The sequence below is a fragment of the Aulostomus chinensis genome, chromosome 9 (genome assembly GCF_037954235.1).
Source record: "Aulostomus chinensis isolate RoL2024-O1b breed Wild chromosome 9, RoL_Achi_v1.0, whole genome shotgun sequence".
NCBI lineage: Eukaryota > Metazoa > Chordata > Actinopteri > Syngnathiformes > Aulostomidae > Aulostomus > Aulostomus chinensis.
Window position 1 is genome coordinate 494,160 of NC_141328.1, and position 11,422 is coordinate 505,581.

Below are 11,422 nucleotides of genomic sequence, written 5' to 3' on the forward strand. Positions count from 1 at the left end.
CATCCACCGGTCTGGTGTTTACTGGTGGATCTGATGTAGAACTGAACCTCCAACATCCACTAGTCTGGTGTTTACTGGTGGATCTGATGTAGAACTGAACCTCCACCATCCACCGGTCTGGTGTTTACTGGTGGATCTGATGTAGAACTGAACCTCCAACATCCACCGGTCTGGTGTTTACTGGTGGATCTGATGTAGAACTGAACCTGCTGGTATCTTCAGCTCCTGGAAACCACAAATCTGATGTCAAGTCTCTAACCCGGAGACCGGGAACCAGACGTTCTACAAGGAGAACTTAATCACGAGTTTCAGAACTTGGCTCTTCATCACTTCTCTAGTTAGGACACCAAACTTAAGGGCTTGGTGGCCCATGAGGCTGGTGCTCCATGTTAGGGTGCATCGATGAGGTAAAACTTTGAACAAACTTATACTCCAGAAGAGAATGAAGCAGCAGGTGAAGACAAGCGTACCTGTGGTGTGTCTGCAGTAGTAACAGATGTAGTTGTGAGGGACGTTGTCTTCATACAGACCCATGCAGGTGCCGTGCTGCCAGCACAGGCACGACTCACACTGCAGACAAGCACAACACGCCGACACATGAGACAAGCAGCTCTTCATGGTAAACATGAGCGGAGTCCCACAGGTGAAGAGAGCAGCTTTAGTAGACACTGAGGACTTCACCTCCACCGTTGCTTAGGCAACCAGCTTTTACAAGCCACTTTTGTCTTGTTTGCACATTTAACAGCACAAATCAATAAAAATCCTTTTGTGAATTTGACTTATTTAGTTACAATCAACTAAAACTGACTCAGCAATGTGGAAGGCAAAGGGAAGTTGCACTACGTGTGTGTGTGTGTGTGTGTGTGTGTGTGTCACCTGGATCATGAAGTCGTTCTCCTCGTCCACCTCACACACACATCTCACCACCTCACACTCCTCTGCCTCCATACCAAGTGACCAGGGCAGTGTATCCTCTCCGCTCTCAGCTGTGAGCGTTGACCAATCGCTGCCGTCATCCACTAAAGGTGGGAGGGGCTACAGTGAGATGCCATATGACACTAACAGCAAATTTTATTCAATAAAATTTGTGTTTAAGTTCCCACCGTGTGTGTGTGGGAGTGTGTGTTCACCAGAGAACTTCAGTGTGAGCGGAGGTCGATCAGAGTTCTCGTCATCACTGCTGCCGAGTCCTGACAGGACGACCAGATGACAAGCGCCAAACACCGTGACTTCAAACAAATGCCATTATCGTATCGACCGGCGTATTCTGGCTCTCCAGCTACTGCATTTTTTGACTGTGTTTTTGCATTTGTGTGGAAGCTGAATGTCATTCAGGCTACAGAAGGACAAATCCACAAAAAAAACATTTCATGTTCTTATTTTCTCCAAAGTTCTCATTAACATTCCAATTTTTTTGCATTCTGTTTTTACAATTCATCTAATTTTGTCATCAGAAACAGTGTCATGTGTCAAGGCCCAACTAAGTGCGGAAATATGCAAAAATCAAATGAATATGAGTACATTCACTGAACCAAAGGAAAGCACGTCGATGGAGTTCGATGTTTTATTCAAGGAAGACAGAGTTTGTTGAGTGAAGCTGTTCAACAGAGGGAGAGCGACTGTTTCAGTGAGCCACAGACGTGAGGGACACGGGTCGGGCTGGCGGTCAGGCCCTTGGTGCTCTTACCTGAATGACTTTTCTTCTTCTTCTTTTTCTTCTTCTTTAGTTTGACCCTTAGGAGGTTTTTCCTCTCCCTCCTGTCTTGCTGTCTCCTGTCTCTGTCCTCCTTCTTCACCTCTGCTAGACAGGCAGGTGAGACAGTTTAGGGACCAGAGGAGCCATGTGCTGAATGTGCATACTGCAAATGTCTTGTCTCTGCAAATTTTAACTGCACTGATCAGAAGTACTACACCAAATTTTATTGTATTTGTACAACAACTTATGAAAATCTAATTTGCCCATGTCTGGAGGTCCCGCTCCTCCTGGCTCGTGGCTCACTACTACACACCTGTTGCCATGGTGCTATGGTCTCTGTTGTCATGGTGACAGGTACTGCTCTGCATGTCATTCTTCCTTTCCAGCAGGAACTCTCCACCCTCAGAGCGTGACTGCTTCCACCTACAACAAACCCCGTCAGAGCAGAAGTTCTGATTATGTGCAGGTGCTCTTCTGAGTTTGAACCGACGGCGCCGACAAACCTTGGCATCTGTTCGCTGCCCCGCCCATCCAGCTGCTGGTCAGAGTGGTAGTACTTGATGTGGTAGTGCAGTAGACTGGCCTTCCTGAAGGACTTGGTGCAGCCAGCTGATGGACACTTGAAGGGATTGTGGTCCAACTCGATAGAGAGAATGGGAGGAGGCTGGTTCTTTATCACCCTGTACACTGGGACACAGAACCATGTCAGAGGAGAGATGATGTGTGGAACCTCAACATGGTTGTATCTACCCACGATGCATCATTCCGAGGCCGCTCAGATGCTGCAGGGAGGAAAGCCAGGAATTACAATTGTTGTGTTGGAAGTTAAAAAATGTCAAAGGTGACGACAAATCCTCCAGCGTTCAGTCTCCAGGAGGAGCCGCTCAACCAAGAGCATCATGGGACATCAGCAGCTTTGATTTAAGGCACAGACAAAAAAATCCATCTCGACCAAGGTCCCAAAATCAATCTTCTGTTTAAAACCGTTAACAAGCATCTTGATCGACATCCTCACCAAAGAAAAGAATTGTCATCACACAATAATCAATTCATGATCGCTCTTCTATGAAGCTATGAATGAAGACCCAAGAAGGGTTCCCTCGAAGGCTGAGAACCTCAGCGTGGCGACGCCAGCCAACGTACAGGGGAGGAGGTATTTGTCGGAACCCATTGTGGTGATTTTAATGTCCGTTTGCCAACCACAGGCAAAGATTCAAAGAGAGTGAAGGTGACCCGCCCATCAGATGAGCCGCCCATCAGATGAGCCGCCCATCAGATGAGCCGCCCATCAGATGAGCCGCCCATCAGATGACCTCCGTCCCTCTGTCTCGCCGCACAAACCCATGCTAGACCAGACAGACAGGCTACCCAAGACAAGATGAGAATTCCTGGCTGGGTGGGTTCACACCATCCACAGCAGCAAACCCCCTGGTTTCATCACTGTCTGTGTGGCGTGGCATGATGCATCATGGGTAAATACACTGCTTAAAATGCTGGTTAGGTGGGATTTGCAAACAGAGCAGGGGAGTGAGATGGATCAGAAGTGAGCACAGGAGGTACATGTGGAGACCCAGGATGGATATGAACACCGGGTCTGGATCGGATCATTACAGTTGGAGGGGGCGTGGCTGCGCTTATACACATCAGTAAGGGTAGGAGGAGACACAGCAGCACCACTAGAACATCTAGTAACACCCTGCTCAGAACCCTATGGGCTCTCACGAGTGTTCTCTCGCCCCTCTGATCCAGACGGACACCCGTCTACGCATCACCGCTCTGTTGAACAGCTGGTAGACAAATGAGGGCCGGTGTCTTCACCGCCCGCGGGCAGGGGAGAAATGGAGGAGGAAACCGCCACAGTCTGATGGCGTGGCCCGGTCAGAGCTTCTACGGGTGCCAGTGTGTGAGTGAATGTAACTGCTGCGTACTCACATGGTTCCCTGCTGAACTTGTGTGTGGTGGGCAGATGGGCCTGACGCTCCAGCAGGACGTCTGGGGGCCACGACATGAAGCAAGAGTCAGGCACCTCCAGCACAGTGCAACTACAGATCAGACAAACGGTGGCTCTACTCTCCACGGGTGTGTGACATCACCAGGGGCTGACAGTCAGCAGCAGAGACCAGGATCCTGAATGACTCAATACTATTCTATTTCTATGTAAAGACCTGTTTACCTCTGTCCACGTGGGCGGGGTTAGGAAGCCCCGCCTGGGTGTAGTCGGCTGTGATTGGCTGGTTCAGAGTCCCACTGTTTCCTTCTGGAATAAAGGAGGTTGATACATTTGGCCTGTTTGTGTGTGTCAGACTCAGAATGAGCGGTGGTGGTCGGACATCATGTGACTTACTGTCATGTGGTGTCCTTTCGGCTGGCACAGGGGAGGAGGAAGGGTCTGCTCTCCTCTTCTTCTCCCCCACCTCAACTCCTTCCTTCTCTTCTGATGTTACCTTCTCCTCCTCTTCCTTCCTCTCCTCATCATCAACTCTCTCTTCTCCCTCCTCTTCCTCACTCTCTCCTTCCTCCCATCCTTCACTTCCCACTGCTGTCTTCTCACATCTGGACCTCTGTGCCCCCCCCACAACCAAACAAACACACCACTTAAAATCAAACTACCTGTTCTGGATGGAGCCAACCAGATGACAGCCAACAGGAGAGCAGTATTCCTTACCTTTTGAAAGGGTTTGACCTTGGTGGGCTTCACAGTTCGAACCACGCCATCAAAGAAGCGTACTGTGTAGGAGTCTGACACACACACACACACACACACACACACACACACACACACACACACACACACACACACACACACACACACACACACACACACGTTAATGCCTACCGCCTTGCTCATTTGAATGATGACCTCTCCAGCTTTCATCGGTTCTGACATGAACTACTTCAGTGGGTCAGAGTTGAGTCTCACCATCTTTGTTGACCTGCAGGATTTTAGCGGGATAGAAACGACAGTCGGTCCAACAGGCCAGAACCTTGGTACCTGGAACAAACAACTGACAGACAGAAAGGATGAAGTCCAGTGAAGAAGCAGACGAAACGTTGGCATGCATGCTTGTACCTCGCTTCAGTGACAGAGGGTCAGATAAAACCTTTCAGTCCAATTATCAGGAGACAGTATGTGTCTGCACATGTGTGTGAGCATGCACGTGTGTGTGTGTGAGCGCGCACTAGTGTGTGAGCTTGTCATACTGGTGATGTGTGGGGTTGATTCAGGCCCTGCCTCCTCAGGCCGACTCGCTCCAGCGGCCGGAGGTACGGCGAGTTCCACTGGAACCACTCATCGTGGCGACGGCTCCAGTGCCGGTAGTGGACCAAAACCCGCTCTTTGTCATAATCAATTTTCTCGATTGTGGCAGCGTACCTGATGGGAGGAGCACATGATACGGGTTAGGGTCCTGCAATAACATCAAGTCAAGTATGTTGTGGAATTTTTAAACTCCTGGGCCTGCAGATGGCGCTGCTTCATGGTGGACGACATCACCGCTCATGTTGGGGGGCACGTGACCACACAAACCCGGAAGTGACCAGAGATCGGACACCCATCTCCTTATTATCAGACTAGCCAGCTGGTTTTTGTACAAGGCTGTATTTGTACACCCTTCAGTGGAGTATTAGTACATGAGGATGACCCATCAGCAGGATGAGCTTCCACTGCAACCCACGTTTCAACTCCAACAGGAACTGAAAATCGACTTAAGCCACTAAGACTTGAATCATTTGTGTGTGTGTCTCCAGTACACACCAGCTCTTGTGGCGGTCTCTGGCCTGCAGCTGAGCTCCCACCTCAAAGGTAATCCCCGACCTGTCCGGAGGAGTTTTCATCTCTAGAGAAGAAGAAAAGATCGACAGATGAATCTGACATTCAAGAAAATTCTTAACCGACAGGAGTTTCGCTGCAGTCTCATCCTTGGCATCAGCCTGCATTCAGGCGGCTGCTGCAGTCCCAGCAGCTCCACCTGCTCCACCATCTACTAGCTGCTCTTCAACTTTTCTGTTGCTGCATCAGCCCTAAAACCAGCCTCCAGCCTCCAGGACTCTCATTTGGAGGCTTTTCAGTCCCAGACGTGTTGCTGACCTTCTTTTCATCATGTGGTGATGAGCAGAGCTCTCTGGTGGACACAGACCAGCTCTTGATGATTGGTATATGCGTTGTCTAAAGTAAAGCACAGATACAACCCAAGACAGTACGTCGACAGTAAACGCACCCTTAATGTCGAGCACAAATGTTGTACATGTTAATAATTGTTGAAGCAATGGGCAACGATGTTCTGGGCAGATTTTTTAATAAATCTTGACACACTTGGCACAGAAACGTCTGCCGACCCACGTCCTCCAGAACATGACACAACTCCTGCTCCTGTTCCCACCGCCACCTCTCACATTCATGCAATTAAAAACTTGAAAATGTGACCTTCAGATGCAACATTCTAAACAAACTGATTTAATCAAATACTGTCACTGTAACAGTTAAGACCCTGTAACAACGGAGGCTGTCGAGGTGGGCTCACCTGGTCGGGTGAGTCACTTTAACCTCCCAGTCCTTGTTTCATGTTGAGCTCCTGGACAAAAGCTCTTTGTTTAAAACCATCGTTCGACATCAAAACTTCAGTGACGGTAGAGGCTACGTCACTGCACGTAAAGACCGCTACGCACAGTACATCATGTTGTCCAGTCGCAGGGATGACGTCACGGCCGATCTTTAAAGTCGGGTCTGTCCTGTAAGGAGACCTACGAGTCCTTGGATCACCCAGGTTTACGTGGATGTGGACTTTGTTTCATGGCTTCGTCGCTGCACGAATTTGCTGCGACCACTTCTGACTTCTCATTGGTTCCCCTGCTGTCAGTCAACCACAAGTCCCGCCCTCTGCTGGGCAACTCAAAGACTATCGTGCTAACGCTCTGCGCGTTCACGGTCGCGTCAAAGAGCAGCGACACAGAGCGAATGTCCAAACCCCGACGCGAAGGCGAAGGTCCAGTGAAGCAGTTAGCAGCGTCGCTCCATTGACTGAGAGCAGACCAGCTAGCAGCTGCTAACTGCTGCTAGCTGCCCACCTAGCAGCTGCTAGCTGCCCAGCTAACAGCTGCTAGGTGGGCAGCTAGCAGCTGCTACAAGTGGCGCCAAGTTTCATGTCAGCCGACGAGCTGTCGGGAGCGCGCGCACGTTGATAGAGCCGCCGCCGCGGTTCAGGTGAGATTAGGAGCGATGGAAGTTTAACTTAGTAACAAACGCTTGTTTACCTCTCCAGCTGCTGGTGCAGTTCACTCAGGAGTGACGTCGCACTGTGATGCTGGCACTGCGCATGCGTCACTTAGTCCTATAGAAATCGCACACATTCAGGGTGTCACGGCTTGTGCGGAGAAACTGAAACAGACCACATGGCGATTTCTCCATAGAGTGAAATGTGCAGCTCGGAGAACCGCACAGCTCCGCCCGACTGGCGGGACAAGTCCGCCAATTTATTAGCCATACTAATCCCTGACAAGCAACCAGAGTTCAGACCAGCAGGCAGAGCTGCAGGTTAGCACGCCCTCTGCTGGTTCCTTGGTGTTGTCTCCCACCCAGCCTATAGAAACTGTGTCTGCCCTGAGGCTTTATAAGCCTGCACCCAAATCTGGAGGAGTAACTTATAGCAACTTAGTTCAAATTAAAACAACTGCTCCAGCAAACCAACCCAGTAAAACTATTAAATGTGGTTTGTTTAATATTCCATCTCTTGCATCCAAGTCTCTCCTAGTGAACGATTTAATTACTAATTATCAGATTGGTGGATTAGCACTCACTGAAACCTGGGTGCAGCAAGATGAGTGTGTTAGTTTAAATGAATCTTGCCCTCCTGGTTACATTCACTACCATGTACCTCGCACCACTGGCAGAGGAGGAGGAGCTGCAATCTATCAGTCAAATTTGCTCATTAACCCTCCACCTAATTGTTCATTAACTCATTTGAGAGCCTGACTGTCAGCTTCTACCTCCCAGACTGGAAAGCAGAGAAACCACTCTTACTTGCTGGGGTGTACCGTCCTCCTGCACCTTATTCTGAGTTCTTAGAAGAACTCCCCGACTTTCTGTCTAACTTGGCATTGAACTCAGACAAAGTCATTCTAGTGGGTGACTTTAACATCCACGTGGACGTCAATGATGATTCTCTGGCCACTGCGTTTAAGTCGCTTCTTGATTCTGTTGGCTTCTGTCAGAGGGTAAACAAACCCACTCCCACTTTTAATCACATCCTTGATTTAGTGCTCACTTATGGAATAGAAGCTGACCTCATCACAGTTCTTCCTCAGAACCCCGTCTTGTCTGATCACTCCTTAATTACATTTGAATTTACTTTAACAAATTATATTCTACCTGGGAAAAAGTCCCGCTTCAGTAGAAGTCTATCTGACACTGCTGTTTCTAGATTTAGGAGCTTATTCCAGCAGAGCTTGCTGCCACACCTTGGAGTGATATAATGGGCAGTTATGCTGATTCCACCCCACCCAGGTGGACTATCTTGTGGACAGCACTGCAGCAGCACTCCTTGGGACACTTGATGCCGTAGCTCCCCTGAAGAAGAAGGTTATCAACCAGAAAAGAATAGTTCCCTGGTACAGCCCAGAGCTGCGTGCCTTGAAACAGAAGACCAGACAACTGGAAAGGAAGACACATTCCAGCCAGCACGAGGAAGTCCACCAAGCCTGGAAGGAGAGTTTATTAATATATAAAAAATAACTCCGTAATGCTAGAAGCGCTTACTACTCGTCCCTGATAGAAAAGAATAAGAACCACCCCAGGTTCCTCTTCAGCACCGTGGGCAGGCTCACCAAGAACCATAGTGCTGTTGAGCCATGCATCCCCCAACTCTCAGCAGTAACGACTTCCTGTCTTTCTTTACTGAAAAGATTGTGAACATCAGAACAAAGATTGCCAGTAATGGAGGACAGACTACAGTCCCATAGAAGCACCTCCCAGACTTGGTGCTCACTTGGACAGCTTCTCCCCCATCGACCTGTCAGAATTAACTTCTGCAGTCGGTTCCTCCAAGTCAGCCACTTGTCTGCTGGATCCCATCCCGACAAGCCTCCTTAAGGATGCCTTCCCTCTAGTCAACACTTCTATATTAAATCAAATTAATCTTTCCTTAGTCACAGGTTATGAGCCACAGGCCTTTAAGGTGGCTGTCATCAACCCTTTACTTAAAAACCTTCTCTTGACCCAGATGTGTTAGCCAACTATAGGCCAATATCCAACCTCCCCTACATCTCCAAGATCCTTGAGAAGGTTGTCCTGGAGCAGCTACATGAACATCTGCACAGCAACGAGCTCTTTGAAGCCTTCCAGTCTGGATTCAGGGAACACCATAGCACTGGAACAGCACTGGTCAGAGTCTCTACTGATCTTCTTATAGCTTCAGACAGAGGTCTCGTCTCTGTCCTTTTGGACCTCAGTGCTGCATTTGACACCATCGACCACAGCATTCTGCTACAGAGACTAGACCATGACATTGGGATTAAGGACCTGCCCTAAAATGGTTTAAGTCCTACTTATCTGACAGGTTTCAGTTCGTTCATGTTAATAATGACCATTCAGAGTACAGCAGAGTTACATATGGTGGACCACAGGGTTCAGTTTTAGGACCGATTCTCTTCACTCTTTACATGCTCCCATTAGGTGACATAATCCAGAAGCACTCGATCAACTTCCACTGTTATGAGGACGACACACAACTTTACTGGTCGATGGAGCCAGACGACACAAGCCAGCTTACTAATCTGCAAGACTGCCTGGAAGACATGAAATCCTGGATGTCTTCTAACTTCTTAATGCTCAATTCAGATAAAACTGAGGTAATCATGTTTGGACCTAAACCCCTCAGGGACACACTCTTGAATCGGATCTCTACTCTAGATGGCATCACCCTAACTTCGAGTACAACTGCAAGGAACCTTGGGGTCATTTTTGACCAGGACCTTTCCTTCAGCTCCCACATAAATCATGTGACCAGGACCGCCTTCTTCCACCTGCAGTATCGCTAAGATTAGGAACATCCTTTCCCAGAGTGATGCTGAAAAACTGGTGCATGCATTTATCACTTCTAGGCTGGACCACTGCAACTCTCTCCTGTCAGGATGTCCCAACAACTCTCTAAAGAGTCTCCAGCTGGTCCAGAACGCTGCAGCGAGGGTTCTGACAGGAGTTAAGAAGAGAGAACACATCTCTCCCACTTTAGCTTCTCTCCTTCCTGTAGGATCTAGAATCGACTTCAAAATCCTTCTGCTGACTCATCAGGCTCTCAATAATGAAGCTCCATCCTATTTGAAAGAGCTCATTAGTCCCTACTGTCCGACCAGAGCACTCCGCTCCCAGAATGCAGGTCTGTTAGTGACTCCCAGTATCTCTAAAACAGACTGGGAGGTAGAGCCTTCAGGTACCGGTTCCTCTACTGTGGAACCAGCATCTCTCCATGGGTCAGAGAGGCAGACACTTTAACTACGTTTAAGTCCAGGCTTAAGACCTTCCTCTATGACAGAGCCTTCAGTCAGGACTGGTTCAGGTAGCTCTGAACCATTGATAGCTATGCTGCTACAGGCTGAGACTGCTGGGGGACACATCAGGTTACATGGAGCCCTCCCCTCCTCTCCCCTCCTCTCCCCCTCTCTCCTCCTCTCCTCTCCTCTCCTCTCTCCTCCTCTCCTCCCTGCACATTTTTGGAACTGTCACTACCACTACTTGTTGCACTTTGTAGTTTGGCCTTGGTGTCTCGCAGTCTCTCTGTGTTTCCACAGATCCACCAGAGCCCCAACCGCGGCCTGCATCGCCCCCCCCCCCCCCCGTCTTATTCCCTACTGTTACACTGGCCTGCGCTCCCCTTCCATGAACCAGTCTACCATCCAGTCCCCCATCAAGCTGGCTTGCTCTCCCTGCCTCCCCTCCCATGAACCAGTCTACCATCCAGTCCTCCATCAAGCTGGCTTGCTCTCCCTGCCTCCCCTCCCATGAACCAGTCTACCATCCAGTCCCCCATCAAGCTGGCTTGCTCTCCCTGCCTCTCCTTCCATGAACCAGTCTACCATCCAGTCCCCCATCAAGCTGGCTTGCTCTCCCTGCCTCCCCTTCCATGAACCAGTCTACCATCCAGTCCCCCATCAAGCTGGCTTGCTCTCCCTGCCTCCCCTTCCATGAACCAGTCTACCATCCAGTCCCCCATCAAGCTGGCTTGCTCTCCCTGCCTCCCCTCCCATGAACCAGTCTACCATCCAGTCCCCCATCAAGCTGGCTTGCTCTCCCTGCCTCCCCTTCCAGAAGCTTCCTTCTTCAACTGTTATTAACATTTCCATGTTTCCTCCATTCTGTGTTATAAACTCTTTTCTTGTCTGTACCAACATCTCCTGCACGTCTGTCCCTCCTGGTGAGGGATCCTCCTCCCCTCCTCACCCTGAGGTTTCTCCCATTTTTCCCTGTTCAAGGTTTTCTATGGAGTTTCTCCTCAGTCGATGTGAGGCTCTGAGGACAGAGGATGTTGTTATGATGCCATGAAGTCTGGAGACAAACTGGTGGTGAAAACGGGCTCTACAAATAAAATTGCCTTGCCTTGCCTTGCCTTGCCTCCTCCAGCGAGAGAGGGACTTCTGCAGCTTCACCACGAAGAGGAGTCGCCGCTCACCTTGATGTGGGCATTCGAACAGTTTTTGGTCTGAAGTTGGAAAATGGACATTGATTTATTCAGCAAT

At 49.4% G+C, this 11,422-nt stretch overlaps 1 protein-coding gene across 6 annotated transcripts in view; it reads right to left on the reverse strand.

The window, feature by feature from the left end:
• Nucleotides 1–11,421, reverse strand: part of LOC147255281 (PHD finger protein 20-like) — a 19,714-nt gene extending 8,293 nt beyond the window's left edge. For 2 of the 6 annotated variants that reach the window (XR_015117781.1, XM_086212876.1), the window contains exons 1-14: nt 6,947–7,021; nt 5,451–5,532; nt 4,898–5,069; nt 4,617–4,701; nt 4,362–4,435; nt 4,041–4,257; nt 3,870–3,953; nt 3,629–3,688; nt 2,200–2,383; nt 2,010–2,119; nt 1,688–1,801; nt 1,104–1,190; nt 877–1,019; nt 471–570 (exon numbers count right to left, since the gene is read on the reverse strand). Coding sequence is in view for 5 of the 6 variants with exons in the window: in XM_086212876.1 (XP_086069002.1) it covers nt 471–570; nt 877–1,019; nt 1,104–1,190; nt 1,688–1,801; nt 2,010–2,119; nt 2,200–2,383; nt 3,629–3,688; nt 3,870–3,953; nt 4,041–4,257; nt 4,362–4,435; nt 4,617–4,701; nt 4,898–5,069; nt 5,451–5,530 (1,510 nt within the window). In the remaining variant the exon portion in view is untranslated. Of the gene's footprint in view, nt 1–470; nt 571–876; nt 1,020–1,103; nt 1,191–1,687; nt 1,802–2,009; nt 2,120–2,199; nt 2,384–3,628; nt 3,689–3,869; nt 3,954–4,040; nt 4,258–4,361; nt 4,436–4,616; nt 4,702–4,897; nt 5,070–5,450; nt 5,533–6,216; nt 6,494–6,946; nt 7,022–11,282 lie in introns of those variants that run through there. The other 4 variants (XM_086212877.1, XM_086212879.1, XM_086212880.1 and 1 more) reach the window with 4 other exon arrangements.
• Nucleotide 11,422: the final 1 nt, after the last annotated feature.